This window comes from Glycine max, chromosome 10 (assembly GCF_000004515.6).
Source record: "Glycine max cultivar Williams 82 chromosome 10, Glycine_max_v4.0, whole genome shotgun sequence".
NCBI lineage: Eukaryota > Viridiplantae > Streptophyta > Magnoliopsida > Fabales > Fabaceae > Glycine > Glycine max.
Genome location: NC_038246.2, coordinates 15,515,639 through 15,538,075, shown reverse-complemented (window position 1 = coordinate 15,538,075; position 22,437 = coordinate 15,515,639). Strand labels below are relative to the sequence as shown.

The following is a 22,437-nucleotide window of genomic DNA, read 5'->3' as shown; positions in this document are numbered from 1 at the left end:
GGAAATAAAACATGGACATCAACAACCCTTAATTTCGTAAATCATTTAACTCAATCATGTGTTGGCAATAGCCAAAGAAGCTATGTAAACTCGATCCATCTTCTGCCCCAAACTTTTGCAAGATGGTTACTTCCATACTTGATTTTGACTTGATGAAAACCTTTTCTTAATATCATGTGCTTGGTTCGACCCCATAATTCAAGGAATAGAAATTTTGATTGTCAATACTTCGACAACATATCATAGAGATGAATGATTAGGGCACACCTATGCTACACATGACAAATGTAATTATGAGATTGACATGAGACGCCCGAAGAACCACCCTTTAATTTCCTAGTTAACAATGCGTTAGGTATCATGTTCACTTGATTTTCAATCATCATTTTTTTATAGAAATGATCGTATAATCCCAACATGGTTTGTTTATAGCTATCATTATGGTACCCTACGCATGTAATTAAGAATGTGGTGTAAACCTTCATTCTTCATTGTGTCTTTCTTTTTGTTCTCTATTTTTGTGTTTTTTTTTTTTGGAAAATGCAAGACATGAGCAACTATGTGTCAGGATCATGCATGAGTGAACATAACCTGCGGACGATGAAAATAGAATCTATGTAATTGGCAGAACAAAAGCATGCCAAATGAATATGTATGATAATGCAATGACTTATGCAAATGCAATGCATGAATATGATAAATGATAACTGCAGGAATGATATGTCCATTCAGAACAGAAGCATGCCAAATGAAGATGTATGGTAATGCAATGACTTATGCAAATGCAATGCATGAATATGATAAATGATAAATGCAGGAATGATATGTCCATTATGATGCCATGAAGAGATGCATGATGTGATCAAGGAACAAGCTAGAGTGAGTTTGCTATGTGCCCCCTAATTCATGAATCTAATGGAAAGGATCCAAAAGTCCACTTCTAGTGATAACTCCCAAGGGTACTTTCATGTAACCTTACCAATCTCTAGAGATATCATCCTCTTAGATAATACATTATGGCGATAGGGAATATCAGCGACAATGCATCACCCAAAGAGGAAAACTCTAGATGATGCTTCACTATTATCAAGCGAGTCGAAGACCCAACATGACCACAGATCGACCTCCACTCCTTATGGGTCACATAGACCCGGGTATAGGGCCTAATAACTCAACATGTGTGTAAGGTGTAGGGTCCATGTATGCATAGAACAAAAATTATTCTAACTATAAATTTAATAGATAGACAAACACACACCAAACACAACAAAATAGCAAAGGTTATATACAATATGGACAAAACAAAAGATAAAAGGGAAAAGGGAACATAAATAAAGAAGAAGTCACGATAAAAACATTGCACACTGATCAAATGGCCTAACTCGCTAACAAGTCCCCAGTAGAGTCTCTATCTATCACAACCAACCCTTTGACGGGAGGGCGAGGCGATAACGATAAGCCAAAGCATTCGTCTCCGAAGGATAAAACGCGTGGAGTCGCCACCAACGTTTATTCGAGGAAAACACTAGAAAAACCAAAAAGAAGGTCTACGCATTTTGAAAATAAGGGTTCAGAGTTGTTTATGCATGGGGAAGGTATTAGCACCCCACACGCCCGTCACAAGGGACGACAGCCTTTAATTGAGAGTGCAATGTGAATTTAAAATTATTTACTTTTCCCTTTTTATATTTTTTTTTTGGGGTCGACAAGGGTGTTGCCCTTACTCCTACGTATCCTCAAGTGTGATGAGGAATTCAAACCTACGTAGTTCTTTAAGTCTAAATGTTTGAGTGTTAAATTGATTTGTATGTTTTTGAAAGATTCATATTTAATTGCGAAAAAAATTGTTTAAGGTATTGGACCTTGAAACGATGTTTTAACTTTGAAAGGTGGAGAGAATCATTAAGGCGTTGGACCTTGAAATGATATCAAGTGATATTTGACAAAAAGAAATTATTTATGAGTGGGTTTTATCTTGGTTTTGTTTATTAACTTTTGATTCTTTTAAAGACAACTTTACAATACTAGTGATCGATTAAGATTGAACTTTACAAAGAAAAATGAGATCGCCGATGATAGATGGTGAAGATGAATGTGCATGAAACAACAAGGGGGACACCTAAGGGTACATAGATCACATTCAATTACAAAAAAAAAATAAAACAAACCGACGGTCGCACGAAGAACATAAAACAAGAAAATGATGTAGGGAATGATTGCGGTCGTGATTCGGCAATGCCTCGGCTTCATTTCATATTCTTTCTTCTTCTTCTTCTTTCTCTCTTCTCTCTCTTGAACCTTTCTTCCTCTCCTCATCCTCCCTAGCACGCCTATTTATAGGAAAATGGGCACTTGGGGGAAAGGCAGCTTGCCCAGGCAAGCTGAAACCTAGTGCTGAAGCAATAAGCTCGCCCAAGCGAGCTAGAGCTCACCCTGCGAGTTGGTTTCTTCACCATGAAGTTATTTGGTTGCCCAGGCTAGCTAGAGGCTAGCCTGGGCGAGTTTGGGTCCAGGAAAACCAAGGAAAAGACCCTTTTGCCCCCCCCTTTTTTGGGTATTTTTTGCATTCTTGGTCAAAACACTGAATGATCCTTTGTTTCGCATTGTAACTGACATTCAACACCATAAGCCGACTAGCAAGGATCAAAAGATCAATGAATGATAGTTCCCAGATGAAATTAGGGTATTACAGGTACTATTCCTCTTTTTCAAATAGAGTCATTCTTGATCCTAAGTTTTTAGACTTTGAGTTCTTTGAAGGAGAGACTTTTGATTGCTACCAAGTCTTTCAACACTCTAAATTGATTGATTTCATCAAATTTTGATATTATCCTGAGTTAGTCTGTGTCTTCTATAATAACTTGAAAATTCGTGATGGTGTCATCTTTTCTAAGGTGCATAAAATTCATATTGTTATTGATCAGTCCGTATTTTATTCCCCGAAAAAATTAAGTAGTCAAGGTGTACCTTTTGAGGGCACCATCGTTGATGACTGGAAAAATATTTATTCTAGTCATGATGCTCGTAAAATGGTTTGGAATGAAAATGCTGATATGAAGGGTCGTTTGCTTGCTGGCTCATTCACTTTCGAATGTCGTATCATGCACTATATTTTGTGCCGTGTCTTGCTTCCCTATTCTACAAATCTTTCTCAAGCTTCAGAGAAGGATTTAATTCTATTGTGGGCCCTTCAAACTGATCATCAAATTGACTAAGCTCATCTTGTCCGCTACCGTATGCATAAGGCATTACGGGCAAATGCACCTCTTCCTTATCACCACCTTGTTACTCTTTTTCTCCAGCACTTTAACAGATGTGGCCTCAAAGCTTGATTTTCAAATGTTTATATAAAGCTTTAAAAGATTTTTTATCAGTACAAAAATATATGTTTTTGCACTGGTAATCAATTACCATATATTGTAATTGATTACCAAAGATAGATTACATAAAAGCTTTTTCAAAAAGAAGTTTTCTTTTGAAATTTGAAATTTAAATGTTGTAATCGATTTCCACTTGTCTGTAATCGATTACCGGTGATGAAACTTCAAAAGTTAACTTTGAAAAGTCATGACCCTTCAAAACATAATTGTGTAATCAATTAACAAGAAGCTGTAATCGATTACCAGTGAAAGAATTTTTGAAAACCATTATGAAAAGTCGCATCTCTTCAAAAGTTTCTAAAAAGACACCAAGGGCCTATAAATATGTGACTTGTCTACGAAAATCTTTAGAGTTTTCCATCAGAACCTAAGTGACATATTCTCTCAAAAACAAATCATTGGCCAAACACTTGCAAATCAATCGAGTATTCTTCTAAGATCTTCAACTTGTATCATCATCTCTAAAAAGAGAGAAAATCTTTTGTACTTTCTAAAAAATGTTGTTGTAATCAAGAGATTGTTTGTCTCTTGACTTATGAGAATCCTGAACACAAGGGAGAGGAATCCCAAGGTTTTTCAAATGTTGTGAAGAGTTTTATAAAGTTAGTGGAAAGTCTCAAGTGGGTTGCTTGAGAATTGGACGTAGGCACGGGAAGTGGCCGAACCAGGATAAAACAAGTTTGCATTTCTCTTCCCTATCTTGGTTATTTTATCTTGCATATTTTTATCTTGCATACTTGAAGAATATTGTTGAAATAGTTTGCATCTTCATCTGCATCTTCAATTTTCTGAACATATAGATTTAAAAAGGGAATTAGAACTTGATTAATTGAGAAAAATTTTAAACTTAATTCACCCTCCCTCTTAAGTAATTAAGGCCACTTCTCCAACATCATTTTCAATGAGCACCTTGGCTACTATATGGTCCACACACTTGACAGACACATAAAAAGCTTTATTGTGTCCCCTACCCTCAGCTTGCATCTCTTTATCAGCAAAAGTCAAGTAATTGCTCGCAATGATGTTGTTGATTATTCCCCCAAACTGCTCCACCAAGATGTCATGTGCTATGTATGCCTCATTTAGAATTTCAACAACTTCCTATGAGGCTCAGAATGCATGAGCAGCCCCAATAAAGAGATCATGGCTGGCATTTTATTCAATTGTTCGATTACTTTGAATTCACTCTGCTAAATGATTTTCAAGAATTTTGTTGCTTCCTCAACGGATATTTCCTTCTTGCCAGAATTCTCCTCTATCTCTGTAGGCTTTGCGATAAGAGTCACATTGTTGTTCATTACATGGCCCATTTTCTCCCTTTCAATCTCGTTCTCCTTCGCTTTTCCTTTGCCTTTCAACCCTACTAGTAGCTCGGGAGGAGTAAAAACACATCCACTACGAGTCGTGCCACTCATGACATAAATATTTGTGACTTTAGCAGTCAGCATGCTAGACCCAACACGCATGATGGATACGTCATGCCCTCCGTTGAACACTAGTACGCCGTACCTCCATGGCACTGCCTTGTCACTCTCATAAGGGAATGGTGATGGTGTCCTCACCACCACGGGATGGAAACCTTAAGGCATGTGAGTGGTAACATCTCTAGTAAAATGAATTACCAAAGGTCTAGGCTTATTTAGGTTGGTGTCACTTGATTGCATAAACATCCCACCATCCTCCTCCCTCATGTGGCCAATTTCAATTCGACCTTTATTCATCAACCCCTGCAACAACTCCTTAGACACTGGGCATATTTCTACATCATGAAACTCCCCTGGATGTAGCGGGCACTGGTCCTCCTCATTACCATCATATTCAACCATACCAGCCTTGTGTATCGCCCCCAAAATAAATCTCTTTGGGGTCGACACATCCTCTACTTTCTTCAACTCCTGAACCTCCCCTTCTTCAATAACATTCACAGATGAGCTTTCATGACTCGCGAGGGGATTAGTTCTCGCATTGGGCTATCATCTTGAAACGTAAGCTACCCTGCATCAATCAAGCTTTGTGCTTTATGCTTAAAGGCCACACACTGTTCAATGGAGTGCCCCGAGACACCACTATGATAGACGCATGTAACGTTGAGATTATACCATCGGGGAAATGGAGGTTGGTAGATCTTTCCTGGTGTCATACCCTAATTTCATCCGGGGACAATTGTTTGTTAACATGTGGACCTTTAGCTGACCAAATTGAGGTTCTTAACACTCATCGCCGCATAATCCGTAAAGTTTTGCGACGTTTCGGAAGGAAATCAGCCAGAAACATGAAAATGGGGGGTGAAATGATCAATTTAGGGGGGTATGCCTAGCCCTGGGCCCATCTGGAATATTTTGGAGGGAGGTTGCTTCAGGTGAAAGCTACCCAGCTCACCTGGGCGAGTTGGGCGGCAACCACCTCCCTCATTTTTGCTATAAAATGGCGTAAGGGGCCGAGGAAGGAGGGTTCAACATCTTTGGCACTCATAATTTACTTAAAATTAGTGAGGAGAAGAAGAAAGAAGAAAAAAATCCAAGCCGAGATGCTTCCGTAATGTTTCCGTGATCAATTCCGCTAACGTTCTTCGTCGTTCTTCATTCGTTGATCTTCAACCGGTGAGTTTTCGATTTCCAAGCTTTGAATTCATTTTATGCACCCTTAGGAGCCCATTCTTGCTTTGTATGTTTTCACCCTCATCTCGTCTACTTTTGATATTCTTTTTCTTCATTTTTAAGCAAGTTTCGACCGATCATTTGAGTTGTAATCTCACTTAATCAATATTGAAATGAATTTCAACCGATTGTTTCTGTTGTAATCTCGTTTAATCGCCTTTAAAATAAAATTCAATTGATCGTTCATGTTGTAACCTCGGTTAATCATCAAAAAGGAAAATTTAAACTAGACATTTACGTTGAAAGTTCTTTTTAAATGAGTTGAGAAATAACCAAGTGAAACTAAGGCTAAAATCAACTCACAAATCAAGCTTTGCCCGCAAAAAGATCATTTGAAACCATTTCAAGGTCCAACGCCTTAAACGGTCCTTTAACTTTTATCGGTTAAAATGAAGTGTTTAAAAGTCTAAAATCAACACCTCGCATAATTTTCCTGTTTTCTCAAAGAACTACGTAGGTCTAAGTTCCTCATCGCAATTGAGGATACGTAGGAGCAAAAGCCCTGCTTTTGTCAACTTCAAAAGATAAAAAACATAAAAAAGGGAAAACAAAATAAATTTGAAGTCATGATTTTGCATATTTGATTAAAGGCTGTCATCCCTCGTGACAGACGTGTGGGGTGCTAATACCTTCCCCGTGCGTAAAAAACTCCCAATCCTTTATTTTCTTAAGATTCGTAGACTGCTTTTTGGTTTTTTTCTAACATTTTCCACAAATAAACATTGGTGGTGACTCAACACATTTTCCTTCCTTTGGAGACGCACCCGTGAGCCTCACGTCGCCCTCCCGCCGAAGGGTAGGTTGTGATAGTTGGCGACTCTACTGGAGATTGTTTTTTGAGAGTTAGGCCTTTTAAATCTTGTGCAATATCATGACTTTCCCTTTTGTCGATTTCCTGTTATCTCTCTTATGTTCTTGTATATAACTCTTGGATGATTTTAGTGTATGTTTACTGTATGTATGAGGTAGATATTTATACATTTGATGCACACAAAAAACAACACTTTTTGCACACACGGTGAGTTGAAAAAGGACCCTATACCCGGGTCTGTGGGAAGATAGGAAGTGGAGGTGAATCTGTGATCCTGCTAAGTCTTCGACTTGCTTAATGACAGTGAAACCTCATCTAGAGTTTTTCTCTTTGATGATATGTTGTCACTGGTAGTCCCTACCGCCACAACGTTGATATCAAAGGGAATGATATCTCTAGAAACAATTGAGAGAGATATAACCGCCTTGGGAGTTATCACTAAAAGCCTTTTAGTTCCTCCTGTTTAGGTTCCTAAAATAGGGGCATAAGCGAACATGTTGCGTGTTTTGTTTTCTTTAACACTGCCATGCATATCCTCTAAATGTCATGAGCGTCTCTACTGTATGATTGTTTGATGACATTACCATGCTTCTACGTCCCCTTGTTGCGCTATAAACCATGCTTTTCATGCGCATTTATGTCTGCACCCCGTCATCATGCATGTGTTGTATTTTTGGTCTTGTCATTTTTTCACGGGAAGCCGGAAGGTCCATATCATCTTCTTAAGTGCATACATGGGGCACTGCGTTGCCAAATGCTGCAAGTAAGAGGAGATAATTTTCCGAGCTCTCCTGTCCGTAAAATACATTTGTGTCATACACTGCATAAGCATCTCTTCATGCATCCATCCGATGATAGATGTCGAGGTATTGATTCAAACTGGACTTTTCATTCCAGTAAACATGGGATCAAATCAAACACCTCTACTCAAGAAAAGGTTCTATCAAGTCAAAATCAAGAGCTTAGAGGTCACCAGTTTACGAGAGTTGGGGCAATTGATGGGTCAACTTCAACGGCAAGCCTTCCGCAAAGCCTATGGTAAGATTTGGGACCTAGCTATGGTAGAAGTCTCCGTGGAAGCAATTGCATCCCTTACCCAGTATTATGACCATCCCCTGAGGTGCTTCACATTTGAGGATTTCCAGCAAGTGCCGATTGTGGAAGAGTTTGAAGAAATCCTGGGATGCCCACTGGGAGGAAGGAAGGCATATCTTTTCTCTGGGTTTTATCCCTCCATGGCTAGAGTTTCCAAGGTAGTGAAAATCTTGGCACAAGAGTTGGACCAGGTAAAGCAAAACAAGAATGAGGTAGTCAGAGTACCAAGGAGGTTTTTGGAGGGAAAGGCAAAGGCCTCGGTGAATCAAGGCGAGTGGGTTTCTTTTATTGACATCTTGGCACTTTTGGTCTTTGGGGTTGTCCTCTTTCCAAATATGGAAGGGTTAGTGGACGTAGCAGCGATTGATGCTTTCCTCGCTTTTCACCATAGCAAGGAAAGCTCAGTCGTTGCCATTTTGGCCGACATGTATGACACATTCGACCACTCGTGCACTGAGAAAGGAAAGGCGAATTGGGACCAACTCTTGGCTAGCATGGAGGGGGGGTCCGTTAATTGGTTCCCTTGCTGGAAGGAAGGAAGAACCGAGATTTTTTCCTCATGTGAAGGATTTCCAAACGTTCCCTTGATGGGAACAAGGTCCTCACCATAAGATAGCTTGGCTACCCCATGAGAGAAGCGCCATAAGAGGAAAGCATCACGCCTTTCATCGCACGAGGTTTCAGTGACCCCAACGCGAGGGTACTTCAAGGAGTTCACAAGGCATGGGATGCAGCACGAAGGAAGGACAAAGAGCTTAGGGGAAGCAATAATGGGATCATCGGCGGCTATCGTAAATGGCTGAGAGTCCGGACACAAGGATTAGATTGGCTCCCAAAGCTAAGGGTTGTGAGAAACAAAGAGGCTGAAGCTCTAGAAGAAAGTGAGGAGGTACAAGCCCTAAAGACGGAGCTTGAAAGAGCTCGGGCAATCAAAGAGAAGTTCAAGTCAATGGCCATCAAAGTCCAAAGAGAGTACGATGAACTAAGAGACGTCAATATGGCCACCACCGAAGCCTTGGAACGAGAAACCAAGAGGGCCCGAAAGGAAGAACACGGTTGAAACAAGTTCTGAAGGGCTTTATGGGACAACAATAGTGAGCTCAAGCTCCAAAGAGACGAAAGGGATCAGTCGCAGGTCAAAGGCATGATCTTGAAGGACGAGTTAAAGGCTTGCCTTAGGTCGAAAAGAAATTTGTCCCAACAGTTAAGCGAGACCTGAAGGGAATATGTGGGCCATTATCGATGAGTACAAGGAGAAGCTAAACCTAGCGGCGACTCATAAGCAAAGGCTAGAGGATGAGTACACCAAGATACCAGTGGAAAGGGAAGCAAGAGAAAGGGTAATCGACTCATTGCATAGGGAGGAAATGATGTGGATGGAAAAATTCTCCTTTACTTTGAATGGAAGTCAAGAGCTTCCTTGACTGCTAGCTAAGACCAAAGCAAGGCGGACGTGTACTCAGCCCCCGAAGAAATTCATGGGCTCTTCAACTATTGCCAGCACATGATTGACCTAATGGCTCACATAATTAGGAGCCGCTAAGGCAATTGTATTGTCGCTTTGATTTTGTCTAGATAAACCTTTTTTTTTCTCTAATAAAATGAGGTTGATTTAATCCTATGTGTGGATCCAATGCTTTGACAACTTATCTCTAGCATGCATTCATGTTTAATTCCGTGTCACATTAATCACCGCATTTTGTTCCTTTAGGGAGTAACACCATAACTAAGCACGCTCCAAGGCACCCCTATCGAACCCATTCTAAATCTAGGGCTATGGGTGACATAGAGGAAGCACAAGAATAGATGAAAGCTGACATGCCAGCTCTGAAAGATCAAATGGCCTCTATGATGGAATCCATGCTAGGAATGAAAAGATTAATAGAGAGTAATGCAGCCACAGCTGCCGCCGCCAGCACCACCACTGAAGCAAACCCGGTCCTTCGGTCTACAGCAAATCTAGCGCATCAACTCGCGTCGGATTTGGTGGGACAAGGAAGGGACACATTGGAGAATACCAGCAGCCCGCATTTGGGGTACAACCGAAGTTCTTACCCCTACGGTCTACCCCCCAACTTTACACCACCTGCCATGCACGAGAACACAGACCATGCCATTCCTTTTACCTTTGAAGGGCAACCTCCCCAGCCTGTAGGGGGCGCCCACGAAGAGCCTTGGGAGCATGCCCAAGGGGACATCAACTCGTACCCCTTTTCACCACTGTGGGACCGGCACCCAATGCCTTACCTAAACCTAATATCGTGGGAGTCTCTTAACCCCGCCCGATTCAACCACTACTCTTCACCCTAGGGGGACCACCTCTGGCAGTGGAAGGAAGAGAAAAGCTCGATCTCATCGAAGAGAGATTGAGAGCGGTTGAAGGGTTTGGTGACTACCCCTTCGCCAATATGACTGCCTTATGTTTGGTGCTGGATGTTGTCATCCCTCCCAAATTCAAGGTACCTGATTTTGATAGGTACAAGGGGACCACTTGCCCCAAGAATCATTTAAAGATGTACTATCGGAAAATGGGGACATATTCTAGAGACGAGAAGCTATTGATGCACTTCTTTCAAGATAGTTTTGCTGGAGCGGCGGTCATCTGGTATACCAACTTGGAAGCATCGCGCATCCGCTCGTGGAAGGACTTAATTATTGCCTTCATTAGGAAGTATCAATATAATACTGATATGGCTCCCGATAGGACTCAATTACAAAACATGAGCAAATGGGAACATGAATCGTTCAAGGAGTACGCCCAAAGGTGGAGGGATTTGGCGGCTCAAGTGGCACCTCCTATGGTTGAAAGGGAGATGATTACCATGATAGTAGACATTCTTCCGGTGTTCTACTACGAGAAGTTTGATGGTCTACATGCCCTCTAGCTTTGTGGATCTTGTATTCACGGGCGAGAGGTTAGAAGTGGGCCTGAAAAAGGGGAAATTTGACTATGTCTCCACTGCTGGCACAAGCAATAGAAGGATTAGAGCAGTTGGGGCAAAAAGAAAGGAGGGGGACGCCCATGCTGTCATCTCGGCACCTGCTTGGCCGAAGCCTCAGCAAGCCTCGCATGGTACCCATCAGTACGCTTAACACCACCCGAGTTTTTTGGCCCGCGCCAGAAACTCTTCCAGCTCATCTCCCGTCCAGCCAAGGACGTCTGCAACATCACAAAAGGCCCCTGCTTAGACTTCGGCTCTGGCACAATCTCATCCCGCCAACAATGCCAATCCTGGCATGAATTCTAACATGGGAAGAAATCCTCAGGTAAAGAAGCTTCCGGAGTTCGCCCCAATCCCAATGTCATATGGGGACCTATTGTTGTCACTAATCACCAACCAGTTGGCAGTGGTGACCCCTGGAAGGATTTACCAGTCTCCCTTCCCAAAGTGGTAAAACCCCAACATTGCGCGTATTATGAGGGTACTACAGGGCATTCGGTTGAGCAATGTATGGCCCTCAAGCACAAGGTCCAGAGCTTGATCGAGGCAGGATGGTTGACATTCCAAGAAGACAGGCCAAATGTGAAGACGAACCCACTCGCCAACCATGGAGGATCAGATGTAAATGCTATTGAGGTGTGTAAACTACAAAAGCCTAAGCATTTAAAGGACATAACGACCTCTAGGAGGTTCATTTTTGAAGCCCTGCAAGAGGCAGGCGTGGTTCCTCATGGTTGGCATAAGGGGGATCCTTGCTTGATGCATTCGGGTGCACCACATGATATGGAAACATGTTCAGCAGTGGAGGAGTTGTTGCAGCAAATGATAGACCAAGGCCGACTCAAGATCGGCGACGAGGACGAGAAAGAGCAACACATCTGCATGTAGTGATGTAAGCTCCATTGGAGCTTGTAGGCCTAGGATCTTCTTCATCAATGGAATCCTTTGCTTCTTGGAAGATGAATGACAGCGGAATGGAGAAAGGAAGAGAGAGAGAGGAGACGCCACTTCAAGGAGAAGATGAGTCTAGAAGAAGCTCACCACCATAGGAGGCCATGGATAAGAGCTTGGAGGAAGAAGGAGATGAATGAAGGGAGAGGGAGAGAAGAGCACGAAATTTTGTGCTCTAAAAGAGCTCTGAAATCTAAAGTTAATATTCAAATGATCAAAGTTGAAAAAAATACACACACATGACCTCTATTTATAGCCTAAGTGTCACACAAAATTGGAGGGAAATTCAAATTTCACTTGAATTTGAAATTGAATTTGTGGAGCCAAACTTTGGAGCCAAAATTTCACTAATTATGATTAGTGAATTTTAGTTATGGTTCAGCCCACTAATCCAAGATCAATTCCAAGATTCTCCACTAAGTGTGCTTAGGTGTCATGAGGCATGAAAAGCATGAAGGACATGCACAATGTGTGACTATATGATGTGGCAATGGGGTGTAGTAAGCAAATGCTCACCTCCCCCTCTAAAATTTAATTGGATTGGGCTTCTACCAGTCCAATTAAATTTATTTCCAACCACACACATCAAAATCCACTTAGTGCATGTGAAATTACAAAACTACCCCTAATACAAAAACTAGTCTAGGTGCCCTAAAATACAAGGGCTGAAAAATCCTATATTTCTAGGGTACCCTACCTACATTATGGATCCCTAAATACAAGGCCCAAAAATAATGAAACCTTAATCTAATATTTACAAAGATAAGTGGGCTCGTACTTAGCCCATGGGCCCGAAAACTACCCTAAGGCTCATAAGAACCCTAGGGCCTTCTCTTGCATCTCTGGCCCAATCTACTTGGAGTTTTCTATCCAATGCCCTTGCGGGGTAGGATTGCATCATTCCCTCCCCCTTGAAAAGGATTTTACCTCAAATCCCGAGGTTCTTGAAACTCTGGGCTTTTTTCCTCAACACCTTTTTTTGTATTTTCATGTTGATTATTCCTTCCAAAAAGTATGACAAACCTAAGGTGTCCCATATGAGTGCCTAAGTTTGTATAGAAACTAAAAATAAGAACAAACCTACCTAATGAGTCCCTATGTACACAAATCATGAAGATGTTGGGTGCACGAGTGATTTTACAAAAGAGTGTTGCACCACCCAAAGCATTCATCACACCACCTATTTTAGGGATTTGGTGCCTAATAATACCTATTTTGGGCACCAACAAAGCACAAGGATTTAATCTCTTGCGAACCAAACCCTCATCCAACAACTCCTTTACTTGAGGAATAAACTCAAGCCTAAGAGATGTGGAAATGCTAACAAGTGTCTTTTTACAAAGGAGAAAATGTGGAGGTTGTCTAAGAAGGGAAATTTTTTTAATATTTGTCTTTATTTCAAAATGTCTTTCCTTCTTAGCTAACCTCTTGGAGGAGACACTTACCTCCTTAACCATTAAAGGTTGTCCTTCTTCTTGGGGGTAGATCTCTTCACTAGATTCTTCCCCTTTTGCTTCTTCACTTTTACTAGAGGAAGGTGAAGTAGTAGCCTCATCTTGGCTACTATAAATGTCTTGGCCCCTCATAATCATGGTTTCTTGGTGGGGCATTGAGAAGTAATGTGTCCTCTTCCAAGACATTTAAAGCACTTCATGGAGCTAGTCTTCTCTTGCATACTAGCCTTAAGGGGTTTCTTTTCTATTGTATTCCCCTTATCATCTTTGGGCTTAGAAGGTCTCACCCCTAAGATTCCTTGACCTTGGTCTTTCTTTGGATAAGAGTGAGAGCCATAAGATTTTGAAGTAGACTTCCTTTTAAGTTGTTGCTCTACCCTTATTTCCCAATCTAAATTAGCCTCTACATTGTCCTTCCCATGGAAGTATGTGATTTTAATGTTAACCTCTTGAGGCTTTCTTTCATTTTCTCTCCTATGGGAGTGAGGTCTAAGATGTGACCTATGCCTTCCTTCATAATGGTCACGAAGTTCTTCACTTAGGCTCTTGCAAGAGTTATGACTACTATAGGAGACATGTTTTTCTCTTTTCATTTCTTTCCTTATTTTTCTTCTTTCTTCCTCTCTTATTTTCTCTCTTTCATCTTGACTTATTTCTTCCACTCTTTTTTTACCTTTTTTTTTTCTCTCTTGTTTTTCTTTCCATAACTTAAGGGATCTCAACTCATCTAATATCTTATACAAGGGGTCCTTTGGAGTAGAACCCTCACCATTAACACTAGATGAAGAATGAAGACTCATGTTGGTTCCTAAGTTTTGGTTCATTCTTGTTGGGGGTTTGAAAACAAAAGGTAAAATAAACTATGGTTGAAACTAGCCAAAATAAACACTAAAAGAGGTGTGAAAGATAAGGTAAAAACTAATTGGTAAAAGGCAAGCTATCTAGGTGGTTTGACAATGAAGGGTAAAGGAAATAAGCTATGAAAATAAGCAAGAAATTAAAGTGCAAGAAATGCAAACTAGGCGGATCCTAAGAGTGTTTGGATGACCTCATTTAAGGTTCCCAACAAAACACTCACTATCCTAAGGGGAAATTTCCTAAAATTATTACACACAAATGGAAGTAGGGTGACCTAGCGGAGGCTCCCAACTTACTTCCAATGAAAGGCCTTTTTGTTACAAAATTTGAAAGCAAAGCAAATTGCCAATTACAAAATTACAAAGAAAAAAGTCCTCAATTGTGGTGGCTATTCTCTCTTTAGTGTTTCACTCAATTTGGAGTGCTTCTTAGTCCAATAGCTCTTAAGGTGGTTTTCCCCTTGCTTCTTGACTCAAATTCTTCAAGATATGGCACCAATCCTCCTTTCCAATTCCCTATATGGCAACTCACAAGCAAGGAAACAAAGAGACAAGCAATAACCAAAGACCAAAAAAAATGAAATGAAAGCTAAACCAATATATTTTTAACAAGACAAATTTCCAAGGATTATTCAACAATTAAAGCAATGAAAAGCACAAAAAAGCAAGCTAGGACTCAAAGAGAAACCTAAAATGGCTCTAAAGTAGAGTAGAAAAACTCTAAAAAAAAAGACTCAAGAAACCTCTATTTTTGGCACTTGTTTTCACAATAATTTTCAATTGAAATTTCAGAACTAGGATTGGTATAAAATAGGCACCAATTATAGAACAAATTTTGAGCCAAAACAACAATTTCAACCTAGAAATCAAGAGTAGTGTTTATGTTGCTTAAGGCTTGGATAGTTACAATTTGTGTTTGCTTATGCTCAATTATCTTGAATAACACAATTAAAGAGAGCTTAAGACTTATTTTGATTCACAAATCCAGCCACAACTCAGCACCACAACTCAACTTCATCATAGGCATCATGTTGGAAACTTAGACAGCAAAAAAAAAGTTCAAGAACAAGACTACTTCTAGGAATTGATTTAGAACATGTTATGAACTAAATAACATGCATGAATTAGACTCAAAATTCTAAAGATAGGCTAAGAATGACAAGAATACATGAACAAATGTATCTAGAATTCAATCAACAAAATAAAATTCAACACAAACTTAGAACATAATGTGACAATTACTATGATTAAACATGACTCTAAGACAACATGGATTAAGTGATTTACACTTAGATGTTTGTGTTTTTTTTTTCTAATCAATATTTTGGAACAAAATTTGGATCTAAAGGTTCAGCACAAGAATATTATGAATGAAAATTGATAGAACCTAAAATCAACACAAAAACAAGATTCAAGAGTAGATCTACAAAATTTGAACCATAGAAATGCAAGAACAAGTGTAGATCTAAGATTTAATCGGTTTATTTTTTTTGAATCTACTCTAAACAGCACCAAACCACAAGACAATGGAGGATATACATGGAGAATAAGATGAAGAACAAGGAATTAAAGAGAATTCACCGAACAAAAAGATAGAGGAAGCAAAAGAACATCACCTAGATGAAGATGCTCTTGATACCACATGATGTAAGCTCCATTGGAGCTTGTAGGCCTAGGATCTTCTTCATCAATGGAATCCTTTGCTTCTTGGAAGATGAATGACAGCAGAATGGAGAAAGGAAGAGAGAGAGAGGAGACGCCACTTCAAGGAGAAGATGAGTCTAGAAGAAGCTCACCACCATAGGAGGCCATGGATAAGAGCTTGGAGGAAGAAGGAGATGAATGAAGGGAGAGGGAGAGAAGAGCACGAAATTTTGTGCTCTAAAAGAGCTCTGAAATCTGAAGTTAATATTCAAATGATCAAAGTTGAAAAAAATGCACACACATGACCTCTATTTATAGCCTAAGTGTCACACAAAATTGGAGGGAAATTCAAATTTCACTTGAATTTGAAATTGAATTTGTGGAGCCAAACTTTGGAGCCAAAATTTCACTAATTATGATTAGTGAATTTTAGTTATGGTTCAGCCCACTAATCCAAGATCAATTCCAAGATTCTCCACTAAGTGTGCTTAGGTGTCATGAGGCATGAAAAGCATGAAGGACATGCACAATGTGTGACTATATGATGTGGCAATGGGGTGTAGTAAGCAAATGCTCACCTCCCCCTCTAAAATTTAATTGGATTGGGCTTCTACCAATCCAATTAAATTTATTTCCAACCACACACATCAAAATCCACTTAGTGCATGTGAAATTACAAAACTACCCCTAATACAAAAACTAGTCTAGGTGCCCTAAAATACAAGGGCTGAAAAATCCTATATTTCTAGGGTACCCTACCTACATTATGGAGCCCTAAATACAAGGCCCAAAAATAATGAAACCTTAATTTAATATTTACAAAGATAAGTGGGCTCGTACTTAGCCCATGGGCCCGAAAACTACCCTAAGGCTCATAAGAACCCTAGGGCCTTCTCTTGCATCTCTGGCCCAATCTACTTGGAGTTTTATATCCAATGCCCTTGTGGGGTAGGATCGGCGACGAGGACGAGAAAGAGCAACACATCTGCATGTAGTCGGCAAGAAGCAGGAGGCCACCGGCATTGACTCACTTTCTGCCAAAGTGACCAATATCACTAGACTAAGCGGTGCAATCCGCAACGGTCGCATCTTTGTAGTGTCTGATTGGTCGGTACAACCCGCGAATGACAAAAGAAAAGCAAAGGTGGTCACAAAAGAGACCAATGAAGCAAGCCCCACTCCGGATGAGGATGTCCCAGTGGGGAGATTCGCTGAAAAGGGGAAAGGTTTCGGCAGAAAAAAGGTATCCTTAGAGGAGGCCAACGAGTTCCTCCGTATAATCCAACAGAGTGAGTTCAAAATAATTGAACAACTCAATAAGACTCCAACTAGGGTCTCTCTGTTTGAGTTGCTCATGAGTTCCGAACCTCACTGGGCATTGCTAGTTAAAGTTTTGAATAAGGCCCACATGGCCCAAGATATCTCTATAGAAGGCTTCGAGGGGATTGTCAACAATATCACAACCAATAGGGCAAGGACATAATAGGGCTCTGCATGTATCTGCCAAGTGCATTGATCACATCATGGTCAAGGTGCTCATTGACAATGGCTCAAGCCTAAACGTGATTCCTAAAAGCACCTTTGAGAAACTACCATTCAGTGCCTCTCACTTGAGACCAAGATCCATGGTAGTTTGGGCTTTTGATGGCAGTCGCCGGGAAGTAAGGGGGGAGATTGATCTCCCTGTTCAGATAGGACCCCACACCTGTCAGGTTACCTTTCAAGTGATGGATATTAACCCAACCTACAGTTGCTTGCTGGGTCGACTGTGGATTCACTTGGTAGGAGTCGTCCCTTCGACGCTTCACCAAAAGTTGAAGTTCCTAGTAGGGGGAACTTGGTCATTGTTTCGGGGGAGGAAGATATTCTGGTAAGCTGCCCTTCTTCTATGCCATATGTTGAGGCTGCGGAAGAGTCCTTGGAAATGACTTTTCAGTCCTTTGAGGTGGTAAGCAACACTTCCATAGATTCCCTCCCAATGCGGCCTCGCATGTCTGACGCTGCAATGATGGTGGCCCATGTAATGTTAGGGCACTATTATGAGCCCAGAATGGGCTTGGGGAAGAATAATGATGGCATAGCGAAATTAGTAGACACCAAGGAAAACCGCAAGAAGTTTGGGCTAGGCTATAAGCCCACACAGACTAATATGAGAAGAAGCGTCTTAGAAAGAAGGAGCAGAGGCATGGGCCCACAACTAAGGCTACAAGTAAGAGAGACCCTCCTTGTCGCATTAGTAAGAGCTTCATCAATGCGGGCTTAAGACGTGAAAAGCAAGTCACTGTGATACATGGTGAAGCCCCTCAAGAACATTCAAGCTGGGTGCAACCATGCCTTCCTGATTTTCAATTGGGAAACTGGCAAGTCGTTGCGACCCGAAATTTCCATGGTGGGCACAATGTAATTCTTTAGTTTCACCCCTACAGCTGGGCCTAGGTGTTAGTCGTCTTATACGACTAACTTTTGTATAGAAAACATTTTCCAAAATGAAGACCCTTCAGGAAGCAATGGACTTAATTGAAAGCATGGCTGCTAGTGACATTGCCATTTTGAGAGACCGAGCCCACATTCCTACTAAGAAAAGCTTATTGGAGCTAACCTCATAGGATGCTCTATTGGCACAAAACAAGTTGCTATCCTAGCAACTAGAGGCATCTCTTAAGAATCTTCAAGGCCATAACTGTTGATGCCAAGTCTCTATGACCGAACCACAAAGCTAGAAGAGACTCTAGCTCAATTCATGCAAGTGTCAATGTCTAACCAAAAGAGCACAGAGTCTGCAATTAAGAATCTGGAAGTTCTGGTGGGCCAACTTGCAAAGCAGTTAGCTGAAAGACCATCCAACATCTTTACAGCAAACATGGAGAAAAATCCTAGGGAAGAGTGTAAAGCTGTGATGACTAGAAGCTGAACAACGATTCAAGCTGAGGAAGGAAGAGCTAATCAGAAGGTGGAGGGATTTAAACAACAGCTGGCTGATCAGCCGACACTGGAACCAGTTGATGATTTAGTTGAACTTGAAGAAATTGTTGAGGAAGTAGAAGGTGATGAAGAAGAAGAGACACCAATAAGAGGCTGTCAATAAAGAATAAATAAGAAGGAAGAAAAAGAAAAAGAAAAAGAATAAAAGAAGAAGAAAAAGTTGAAAAATGAAAAACAAAAAGAGAAGGTTGTTGAGATTCAGAAGAAGAAGGGCAAGAGTGAGGCCAACATAGAAAAAAAGAAAGAGGTTACTCCTATTGAAGGCAAGGAGGTACCTTATCCATTGGTACCCTCCCGGAAAGATAAAGAGCATCATTTGGCTAGATTTCTTGATATCTTCAAGAAATTGGAAATTACCCTTTTGGAGAAGCACTTCAGCAAATGCCTCTCTATGCCAAATTTTTGAAGGATATGCTAACTAAGAAGAACCAGTACATCCATAGTGACAAAATTGTTGTGGAAGGTAACTATAGCGCTGTCATTCAACACATCCTTCCACCCAAGCACAAAGATCCTAGAGTTGTCACGATACCGTGTTCTATCGGTGAGGTTGCTGTAGGCAAAGCTCTCATAGATCTGGGAGCTGGTATCAATTTAATGTCTCTCTCCATGTGCCGGCAACTAGGAGAGCTGGATATAATGCCCACATGCATGACCCTCCAGTTAGCTGACCACTCCATCACAAGGCCATATGGAGTCATTGAAGATGTTTTGGTGAAGGTTAAGCACCTTATATTTCTAACTGATTTTGTTGTCATAGATATAGAAGAGGATGTTGACATCCCTGTCATTCTTGGCCGCCCATTCATGTCTACCGCAAGCTGTGTGGTAGACATGGGAAAGAAGATGTTGTAGATGGGCATAGAAGATCAGAAGATCATCTTTGATTTGTTCCATGAGGACAAAGATCCACCTAGCCAAAATGTTTGTCAAAAAGTGCATGTGATGGAGGAAAGGAGACCTGAGAAGAAGGTCCTTGAAGTAGGAACCTTGTTGGATCCTGGATAACAGGAAGATGCATCAAGCTAATGACGTTAAAAGAGCGCTTACTGGGAGGCAACCCAACGTTTCTTTCCCTTCTCTCTTTTTTATTGAATTTCATTTGAATTTGTTTTCTTGTACATGTTAGGACACCTTGCTTGTGATTGTGATTAATTATCAGCTTGTTTAGTAATGAACAAGGGGTTTTAAGCTTGTGTGAAGAGATAGATAGAAAAAGACTTTAGAAAAATTTTTGCAATTGTCTAAGTGCACAGTATTCAGAACTCAAACGTCTCGTTGACGCACTACGCTCAGCCGTGCGCTAAGCGCGCAATGCGAATTTCAGTTTTTAAAAAAACCAAAGGCTGAGGCATTTTGGGTGATACCCAAAGTTACCTCTACCTCTGCTACTGTGGTTTCTTGCTTCCAAATCATACATTGCATTTGCTTTCCTTATTTCCTTGCATAGACATAATCCAAATGGCCTCAAAGAAGATAAAGGAACCTGCCACACCTTCCCAGGTCTGATACGACCAATCCAGGTTCACTTCTCCTGAGGTCTGGGAAAGGTACACTGAAACTATTGTTCCTAGGAAGCTATTGCCAGAGAGGAATGTGGTAATCTACCACATTGAGTTTGATGAGTTCAAAGAAGAATTGGAGAGAAGAAAATGGGATGAGGAGTTGACCAGTTTTGATGAAGGAAGCATTGATGTTGCCATTGTGAAAGAATTTTATGCTAACCTCTATGATCCTAAGGATAAATCACCTAAGCAAGTGAGGGTGAGAGGTCATTTGGTGAAGTTTGATGAGGACACATTGAATACCTTCCTGAAGACCCCTGTGATCATTGAGGAGGGGGAGACATTAGCAGCTTATTCTAGGTTTGCACTCTTGAGGCCTGATCCTCAAGAGTTAGCTGCTAACCTCTGCATCCCAGGGAGGGGATTTGAGCTTAATGTTGATGGTCAGCCTCTAAAGATCCTCAAGAAGAACATGACCACACTTGGTCAGACATGGAGTATTCTTTCTTACTCCAACCTGATCCCCACCTCCTACACTTCTGACATCACATTGAACGACGCCAAGTTGATTTATGGCATTATTATGAAGATGGACATGAATCTGGGCTACCTCATCTCTCACCAGATTTCTATCATTGCCCAGCATGACTCCTCTAGGCTTGGATTTCCAACCTTAATCATAGCTTTGTGTAAAGCTAGAGGGGTCACATCATATTCCAGATCCTTGGAGAGCCTTAGCCCTGCCATTAACTTGGCATATATAAAGAAGAACAGTTGGAATCTAGATGATCCAACAGTGACATTCAGAGGGCCAAGGAAGGCCAGGGGTAATAGATCTGAGGCTCCCCTTACTTCAACAACACCAAATGCTCCTGCTCCTTCTTCATCTATTGTACCAGATCCTACTACAACAGCATTTGTTTCTTCTACTCCAGCTACTCCTGCTCACATACCAACTCAGTTTCTAGCTTCTTCTGCTCCTGCATCAAATTTTGTGTTTACTCTAGAGATACTTCACTCTATGATGCAGAGCCTCCACAGAGGGCAGGTCATTATCATGCAGAGTCTTCAGAGCTCAGGCCTGCCATCTATTATGAGCACAGATGAGTTCTTGACTCAGGTGGCTTGGCCAGGAGTCCAGCCTTCTCCTTCTGGAGGGGGTAGGACCTTTGCAGCCCAAGAGTCTATGCCAGGAGAGGAGCCTATGCCAGATGCAGAGGATGAGCCTGTTCCTCTTGAGCCATTTATCTTTGAGACTGATCCAGTCGCTCATGAGGAAGCAGCAACTCAGGAGCTTACTTCTCCAGTTCATACCTCTCCAGCACCCATCCCCGAGGATTCCCAGCCATCTGCACTAGCATCGGAGCCAGAGCAACCTACTATACAGGATCCATCAGCTGCTCCGGTGTTGGATCTTAATGAGCATGCAGAGGATCACCCGCAGGAGGATTGACAGGATCTTTATCTTCTTGTCTTGTACTTTGAATAGTTTATTTTGATCAGTTTATTTAGTTTATGCTTTATGTTTTAGTTATTTAAATTTTAGTATTTAAATTTTAGTCTTTTAAATTTTTGTTGTCTTAGTGTTGATTGCTTGTACAAAAAGCTTGTTTGAACAGTGAAATGATTGACTCATGTTTCAGTGGTTTGTTTGATATGAAATAAGTGTTTGTGAATGACTTGAATGAGCAAATGTATGAATTGAGTGGACTAGAATGATTATATATTTGTTTTGATCAAGCTTGCAGCCATTAGAAGAAAAAGAACATGTGATTAGAAATATGACTGAAAATGTTAGTCAGTTTATCAGATTGATTGTGAAGGAATGCATTGATCGTATCCTGGTGAGAGTGTGATCCTTAAATTTTGAGAGAAACAACTATCATTTAGTACTGATTTTTGCATGAATCTCTAAAGTATGGACTAAATGCATGAATTGAGGATGATGAAGGCCGTGTTTGATTGTGATAGCCACTTAGCCAAAAAGCTGACCATGTGCTTGAATGATTTATCCTTTGCACCCAGTTTGAGCTGAATGAATTATTGATTGATTGAACCTTGAGCCCATACAGTGTTATCTTATGCTACCTTGTCTTAGGTTGTAGGAGAGCATCATCCACAGGAAGCTTGGTTCGAAGTAGATTTGTCCCAAATTTGGG

The 22,437-nt window shown here is 40.9% G+C and overlaps 1 protein-coding gene across 1 annotated transcript; it reads left to right on the top strand.

Annotated features, from left to right (window-relative positions):
* The first annotated feature begins 19,154 nt into the window (after positions 1-19,154).
* On the top strand, positions 19,155-19,628 carry LOC102665207 (uncharacterized). Its single transcript, XM_006589979.1, has one exon. It carries the CDS (start codon positions 19,155-19,157, stop codon positions 19,626-19,628), a length of 474 nt encoding a protein of 157 aa, XP_006590042.1.
* Positions 19,629-22,437: the final 2,809 nt, after the last annotated feature.

Excerpts from the sequence above, each read along its gene's own strand:
- LOC102665207 (XM_006589979.1), top strand. The coding sequence starts at position 19,155 with ATGCCTCTCTATGCCAAATTTTTGAAGGATATGCTAACTAAGAAGAAC.